Source organism: Ruditapes philippinarum, unplaced genomic scaffold (genome assembly GCF_026571515.1).
Source record: "Ruditapes philippinarum isolate M1 unplaced genomic scaffold, ASM2657151v2 ctg1351_1_1_1_1, whole genome shotgun sequence".
Lineage (NCBI taxonomy): Eukaryota > Metazoa > Mollusca > Bivalvia > Venerida > Veneridae > Ruditapes > Ruditapes philippinarum.
Window position 1 is genome coordinate 34,914 of NW_026858449.1, and position 8,772 is coordinate 43,685.

The 8,772-nt window shown below is 33.3% G+C and overlaps 1 protein-coding gene across 1 annotated transcript; it reads left to right on the forward strand.

The window, feature by feature from the left end:
• Positions 1-7,686: 7,686 nt before the first annotated feature.
• On the forward strand, positions 7,687-8,445 carry LOC132753201 (L-xylulose reductase-like). The gene has a single exon (XM_060743641.1). The coding sequence runs from the start codon at positions 7,687-7,689 to the stop codon at positions 8,443-8,445; it is 759 nt and encodes a 252-aa protein (XP_060599624.1).
• The last annotated feature ends 327 nt before the right edge of the window (positions 8,446-8,772 follow it).

Consider the following 8,772-nt stretch of genomic DNA (forward strand, 5'->3'; position numbering starts at 1 on the left):
AAAGAGGAAATTGTAGAATAATCTAGGTGTAAAAACATCACAAATTTACATCAGATTGCAATGAAGCGTTAAGGTTTGTAAAGATTTTCGGTTATTATCAGAGACCCGGAACGATCGGAAAGTACAGAGCAATTCCGAATGACGTAAATATTGTTTCCGTATACAACGATTCCTTTGATCTGGAACATGGATATGTATGTTTCCGACCATGTTTTTATAGTTTAAAGTATGTAATCGGTTGAACATGTTACCTGATATTACCCTATAATCTAATAGAAACATAAATAGATCTCTGATCTTGTGGAGAAGAATAGAATGAAAAAAATTTAACATAAGAATATAAGCAAATGTATAAGTATTATGACTAAACGAAATGTTTCCTTAATTTCTGGTTATATTTTGTAAATTAACATGTTGATTTAGAAAACCGGGTATGTTTCGTAAAATAATTTAAGCATCTTTTAAGTAACTGAAAATTCTAATTCTTGGATGAAATATTCGCAATTTTGTACAACGACATGAGAACGACTGCACAGAAGTTTTTTTATATGAAGCAAATAGAAATATTCTTTCAAGCTATTGTTATATACAAACATTTATAATCTGATATAGTTTTTGACCAATTACTTGTGATCTTTTTGTTCAATCCGTTCTCTACAAGTATATAATAATCATTTTAATTACATGTAAATGACCCCAATATGAAAAGCTTAACTTGTGTGCTAAGAATCGCACATTGTGTATTTCATTATTTTTGTTTGTATTTTTTCCCGTTTTTAGTCCCAATTTTTCCATGTATGATATATTTTTTATGTTTTAGGTATTTGGATCTCAGTCAAGCTTCTTTCAGAAAATGATATCATTACACGAACTGCTTCCCGTTTATTCTTATTCCAATTCAATTTTTAGTTGTTACAAAGATTATATTATGGAAATAATTTAGATTATTATATTCTATTATTTTACCAATTTGTTTTTGTCACGGACTTTCGTCATACTCGCTACAAAGTCGTTCTTCGTTGAAAAAAATACAGACGATCAGCATCTGTGAAATAAGCAATACTTTCATGTTTAATTATACGCTAACACTTCACGTAGAATCGTAAAATAAAATAGTCTACTCGAGGGGGTAAATCCACATTGTTTCGAGTGATCCAGTGCTAAGTGGTACGTGGTGGAGGTAGCAAAAGTGATATTCTATAAAATAGTTACAGTCATGATTGCATGTCATTTGACAAAATTCTCAGACATATCGTTATAATGTGCTAGCTAATCGCTGGAATGTACGCAAATCATTCCTAACTTGCAAATGGTAATACCAATCATTATATACAAGCTGTTGTTTGTATACAATTGCAACTGAGCATGCTGCATGTTTGTTTATTTCTGATTTTAACTGGACTAGTGTTACAAGGACACGATTAAAATAAGAACTCGGGGACAAAAACTTTGTCAGAAAACAAGAGGACAATCTCCCTACGATCAGCCGAATTTGTACCCAGTAAACATGCGCTGACACATCACTGAAATTACTCATGGCTCGAATCACGTGAGCGTCTGCAAAAAAGTATACAATAAAAGTAATATGCAATTATTGACAAAACAGTTTTGATGGCAAAATTGATGAAAGTGTATAGAACAGGTTCATGAGCTAGGACAACTAACCGAGTTATGTGAACAAAGTAGTTTAGCTTGTAATAGTTTTTTTGTACGAAAACATCTACGCAAGTTACCTAGATATATACGTTGATCTAGCAAATTGATTATCAGTATCACTTGTCTTGTTGATTCGTCATTTATTTTGTTTGAACTTCTTGCACTAGAGAATAAGAACTCAAACAATATTTATGCCGTATAATGCGCTCATTTCAGTGACCGATTTCAAGTCAGGGTGACAGCGGCAAAGTTTCCCGCGCTCTCGTATGTAAACAAAGTAAGTATATGCTATTAATCAAAAGAAAAATGCTATGCATTTCCCTGCAGTATCAGGTTTTGCTTGTTTATTGCATTGAGTGAAGTATAAAAACATAATTCCAGGGAAATCCATGCTGCACCCATGTAGTGTATGATGTTGAGAAGCGGTGCAACATGTCATTTAGCTTTTGGCGCCAAAACGCTCTGCTGGAGTACACAGCGCCTGTTTTGTTGCTATTGTTTTTTGTCTCTCATTTCCATGAACAGCTCTTTTCTTGTTAACACGTACATGTATTTTAAAGTATTTTAAAGTACTACTAAAGCATCTTTTTTCATTTTACTAACATTTATTTTGAAATAATTAAGAATTAAAGAAAGACTCGAAAATCTTTCCTTAAACACCCTAACGTAGTACCATCATTACAGACATCCGTGACAAAGTGGTAAAAGTCTTGGATATTAAATCATTGGCCATTGGCCGCTTTGGGTTTAAATCCCGCACACAGTTAGACAATACTCGATGCCCGCTCATGTTGCAAACGATGCATGGTAGGGTCCTCTGTAGCCAAAGTCAAGGTAGCAAAGTCGTTATATGACCTTGACTGTGTTCGGTATTCAGGTAAATAAAAGAGAAAGATATAAATTCTCGAATAATTCTAGATAGTCATATTCTTCATCCAAACCAGGCTGGCTTTTTCCCCACAGTTAACGATTTCTTTCAATGTAAAGATTGATTTATAGCAGAAAAAAAATCTGAAAATCTTCCTGACAATAAGTACTGTAATTATAAAATATTATGATAAATTGTACCCAACATAATACCTGTATTACGTCATCCCGAATACCTGGAGACGGTAATTGGCAGCAAGCTGTGGCAGTTTTTTATTTTAATCTTTTTTCGTTAACAGCAATTCCAGATATACCTGTCGACAAATCAAGACATTAGAAACTTTATAAAAAAAATAACTTATCATGCTAGGAAAACAATGTCAGTTCTATTGTGAGTGCAACTTTGTTATTTCCTCCTCAAACGAAACAATATCACCGGAAGTCATTTATTTCCGGGAAAATTCTGATGATATGAGTAACTTAATGGTTATTTCATTATTTTAATCATTTTATTGTTTAAAAAAACAATATGAAACAAACAGAAATAATATTCTTATCATTTTGTTTTTTCTAACATGTTTCATTTGGTGTGATTCTTTCCTTCGACTGATATATCCCACTGTGCTAAAACACCATTGGGTCCAAACAAGTCTGGTAACTTAAAATAAAGAGTGCTAATATTGAATGTATACTAGAAGAATAATATAGAAGTATAAAAAAGAAGCTAACCCATCAATGATCATGATCTTGCAATACCGAATCCTTTTTTCTGGGCGCATTTTGTTGACATTTTGAGAGTAATAAAACTGGCATGACGTTCGGTTGCGGTACGTACTTCCGGTGTTTTTATTTCAGGATCACTGTAATTTTTGATATGTTCACAGCCTGTATTAAGATCTGTGTCATTTCTGTTTATAACAAACGGTTCGAAGTCCTGGGAAACGGGTTTCTTGGCAGTGAACGGTTCACACATGTAATGGCTGCTAGAACGTAACAGTAATGACATGCATGTTTTATGGCTAAAGTATGTCATTTATCAGGGAACATTTTGTATGTATCGTGATGAAAGGAACGATAAGATAAACATCTTAAGATAAAAATGACGGTTACTACACTCTATATACTTTATGGACATGGAAACAATTTCATTCTCGTCAAAAATTGTAAGTCTCGCGAGACAATTTTCAAAACCGGTGCGATGGCTGGAATGTTGTACTTCCGGTTGATATATTAACATTGACATTCCTTCTTGGCAAGACGTGGAAAAGGCACGCGGTTTTGACAAGGTCATTGACACAATGTTGCACACCTTTTCTAAAACTAATGCTGTAGGAAATCTGCATCATATCATTTCATATCAAAATAAAAATTATATTCAAATATCTTTAAATAACAAAATTTCGACAAATAAGTACAATCTTGATAAATATAGCTGTAAGAACTGTCTAATTTCTAACCCACTTATTGTTAAAATTCCTTGAGCAAAGTGGTTTTTGCGTATGCTTCAGTAAAGTACACTAATCCGCCGTTCACATATTATTCTTATCATTATACCCTATATCATTTCAAAGTTTTTATAAGTCATTCTATTGGTGATGATTATTATTTTGTTGTATGTAGGAAAACGAACTGACGACAGATGAAGACGTCAGAAGTATTCTTTCTTGGTACATATCCAGGTCAACATTACATGAACGTTTGTTCAATTACTTCTGCACCTGGTGATGTTATAAATAGTGATACAAGTAGTAACCGTACCTACTAATTAAAACAGTTTGTAATTAACTATTTGGTATGTTACCAGAATTGTAATATCAGCTTAGATGCTTTGAAAGTTTATATATAAGACTAAAATCTATAGTTTTAGACAAATCTAAATTGTATCGTTAAGGACGGTCATCACGAGTACCAAACATCCGCGTGACGACACGAACGTTTGACTGACTAAAAAAGTCATGTCAAAGGTGATATCCGATGTAAGATGGACAGCACCTCACTTATCCCTTTTATAAAAATTGTTCCACGAATAGGTAACATTATATTAACTCTAAGTTCGGGATGTATTCTTTTCCATGCGTACCATATACGTACATACATATAATAAAGGAAGAAAATGATTTTTAAAAAGAGAGCCTCAAATGTATGTGTAGCTTGTATTTGGTTGTTGCATCTGTATATAAGTTGCAGTCATTTTTATATCTTATAAAGAATGTGGCTCTGTTTGGCCTGGTTTTATGTGGCAACGACGCTAAATGATTTGCTGTGATGTACAAAATAGTTGGATGAAATTGAAGTCAACTATGATTTATGGCAAAGAGCCCCTTGGTGATCATCATTTTATGCAAAATGTCAATCAAGTGGCAAAGTAAGTAAGCGTGTTTATAGAAATAGGATTATTCTTCACATTTTCATGTAATGTGAAAATGGCACTGAATGTGTCATTTAAAAGGTTTCGTCGATGCATCTATCGAATTGATAACTTTGCCTCCTTGGGAAAATATAACAAACGAAAGTTTAAAGGCATATGCTACAGTAAGATAGACATAAATGCAGATTGAAAACTGTATAATAGACTTTGTTTAAAGTTTGAATGAGCTTAGATCAAAAGCAGGTATGTAAATATGACAAGTGTTAACAACACTATCTTTACACTGCTGGAACCGAAATGAATTTACCTGTATAGAGATACATGTATATGTTAGCCAGGCTGCACATCCGTGCAGACTGAACAGGCTCTGTATTTATGGCTGACTAACTTTAAAAATTTCTACCATTTTCCCCAGATTGATAGAAAGTTCTAAAGAATCCGTAGCTTAAAAAGTGTACTTTACAAATTTTAACCTTGCAAAAAATGTATAGTCTTGCCAGTGTCAGAATTGTCGGCTGCTCAAGTTTAATCTCCTTTTTTTCTTGCAGAACAAAATGATAAGAAATACAACATATACATGTAAATGTCATAATAAATCATGTACAATGTAGAACTAGATAAGCATTTTTAACAAGGGAAATCTTTTTAAGAATATCCAAATGATATGTTTCCTTTGATTTTTTTTTATCAATATTTGAAAATGTGTCAATCCACTTTAAAAAGCATTTTCATCTAGAGTCGACAGAGGGACGTTCCTGTATGTCTCAAAGTAATTAAATATATAAACATTTATTCAATGTTTATTGTAATTTAATACCACTAGCTAATAATATTATATAGCGAGTATATATTTTGCGACATTAAACGGCAGTGTTGTGACATCTAACGGCAAGGGAAAATCGTGCGACCATTGCGACATATAATGGCAGAAAATATTGCGAAATTTAGCGGTACTCTTTCAACATTTAGCTGCGCTGGTGCGACATTTAGCGGCGTTGGGGCATATAAAGGCGCCACATAGATCAACGAGTTCTGTTAGACAAATTAGTCATGTATAATACATAACATTTAGGCATGATATATGTATAGTGTTTTAAAAAAACGATATTAAAGGCGTTTTTGGTTGTTTTTTTTCCAACTTCTTCGTAAACCTTCATTTATTCGGTTAAATAAATAATTGATCTGCATTTTGAACTTATTCCTTTTATCAGACATTTCAAATGTTTTAAATTGAAATCTTGTGACATTGACCTTAAACATGTTTAAATGCGCTTATCTTTGCCTGACATGTACCATTGAAGTTTTTGTTATCAGTGCATAATAAATTTAAACTGACCTGGTTTAGCGACACTTGACATAATTATTTATAAGGTTACAAAATGTTACATTTCAATCTTGTCTCTGAATTAAAGTGAATGTTAATCATTACTATTTGAATGTCTGTGTTTGAACGTACAGTTTGCGCGTCTGTAACGATATGAATACCATGTTTGACGTTCTGCCAGCACTGCCTATGACGTAATAAAGCAGTGACACTATTCTTTAATAAAGCCGTTAGAAGGAGATACATGTATCCATACCTTTTGGCAGAATAATAGAATATGTAGGTTTGTATTATTTAGTCTGATGTCTATGAGTTTTACTGAATAAGTTTTACTGTGATTTTTTTTAAATTTCAGACAAATTACTCTTATATATTAAAACAATATAATACAGATCAAAATTGCATGAAATTTGGCTTGGCATGTCATGACATAAAACTTGGTACAGTGGTATAGCAGGACATATGGCTTGGTACAGCATGTTGTATAGATTTATGACTGGTAAAGCGTCTATGAAGTACTACTATATATTAACTTACCAGAAATTAAAAATTGCCATTTTTATTTGTTTGGGTCGTCAGACCAAACAAATAATGGTAGAGAAATTTCAGACTCTAATGCTGTTAATTGCAAATGCCGAAAGTAGTCCGCTTTTTTGTAGCGTTTACTTCCCTTTAATTGTACACTAAGGCCGAAAAATTCAGGGGAGATGACTGCGTAAAGATGGCCAAATGACAGGCGCATTAATTTTCAAGCAAAATAATTCCCGAATGGTCGAAGATTTCTAATATTGTTTTATTCTTTATAGATATACATGCTTATAGTAAGCTCCATGATTATTTACATCTGTGTTAAACAACAGTAAGCGTCGTTACAAACCTTAATTTAGAATAATATGGTTTTCTTCAGGCAGTTAACAAATAAATTCACCGTGTCCGAAGGGTTTGCGCGCTCGTTAATGCAACTTATTTTTTTTCAAATTGTTTAAGTCAAATAAACATTGGATTGAATATCAGTGTTGCAGTTAGTCTTATAGCCAATTTACTACAATTGAAACGCAGGAAAGCATCGGAGGCACTATACAAAAACAAATTGGTTTATAATCTCACAACCTGCACCTTTCTTACATCCTGAGACCCAAACAAATTCAGCGCCTTCTGTGCTTTGATTATTTTGAAGTATTAAGAGAATATGCTTTACAGAGTTGATTTTTGTTCTCGTGAATAAATAAATCTCAGTGATTCGTCTGCAATTTGCCTACATATAAATGTGTAACAGAAAACAATCTTGCTTTGAAAATTTACACCTAAGGATCTTAACCTTAAACGTTTATTTTATGTACACGCTGTATCTAAGATTGTGTTATCTCTATTTGTTATCTCTAATAAAGATAAATTGACTTACTAAGGCAACCGCCTACATCAATTCTTTAAAAGGAAAACAAACAAAAAAACAACGTTACGAAAAATCAAAATGGCTTTTAATCTTGCAGGAAAAAAGTTTCTTGTTACTGGTGCTGGGCGGGGAATTGGTCGACAGCTCTCTAAAACCCTAAGTGAACAAGGGTGTAAAGTTTATGCACTGAGTAAGACTAAAGAAACGTTGGACAGTCTAGCAGCAGAGTGTGATAACGTTAAAACAATACATGCCGATGTTGGTGTATGGGAGGAAACGAGGGAAAAACTAAAAGACATAGAAGTACTAGATGGTCTTGTCAACAATGCAGCGTACGTCGGCGAAAACCTAATTCCAGCTTTGGATGTATCTAAAGAATATTTAACCAAGATTATCAACGCAAACTTGTTAGGAACAATAAATACTTCCCAGATAATCGGACGAAAAATGGTGGACGCAAAGAAACCGGGTTCTATTGTGAACATATCAAGCATATGGTCGTTGCAGGCTGTGCCAGAAAATATGCCGTACACGGTCTCGAAGTGTGCAATTGACATGGTAACTAAACAATTTGCGTTGGAACTAGGACCGTTCAATATACGCGTAAATGCTGTGAATCCTACCCTTGTATTAACAGAGAGCATCAAAAAGCAAATTGAAGAAGGCTTGCCTTTAGACAAACTTTTCTTAGATAAAACACCTTTACAAAGAATACCGGAAATTAGTGAAATCATCAACCCTATTTTGTATCTCCTCAGTGAGTACTCTTCAATGGTTTCCGGAACTATTAATATCGTCGACGGAGGGTTGATGTCTTCGTTTACCACTAAAATGTGAAAAAGGACCTTACCCCAAACAAATATGGATGTAAAAGTTAAAAAAGACAATTCGATATGTATGCAGTACTGTGTCTTAATTAAATCATGCCAAAAACGTTTTTCATTAAAAAATGAACAAGAATTTGATTTTGGACAAGTTTGTTCGTTTTGCTTCTCATATTTTTTTAATTTTGCAAGCAATGTCATACTCTGAAAGACAATAGATTGTTTTGTATATTTTTGGTACAATGCTTGCTGATAAAATTATATGCATGTATATTGGCATATGTTTTGGATTACATTTGAGGACCAGATTTCGGACAGTGCAACACAATGTGGACATTTC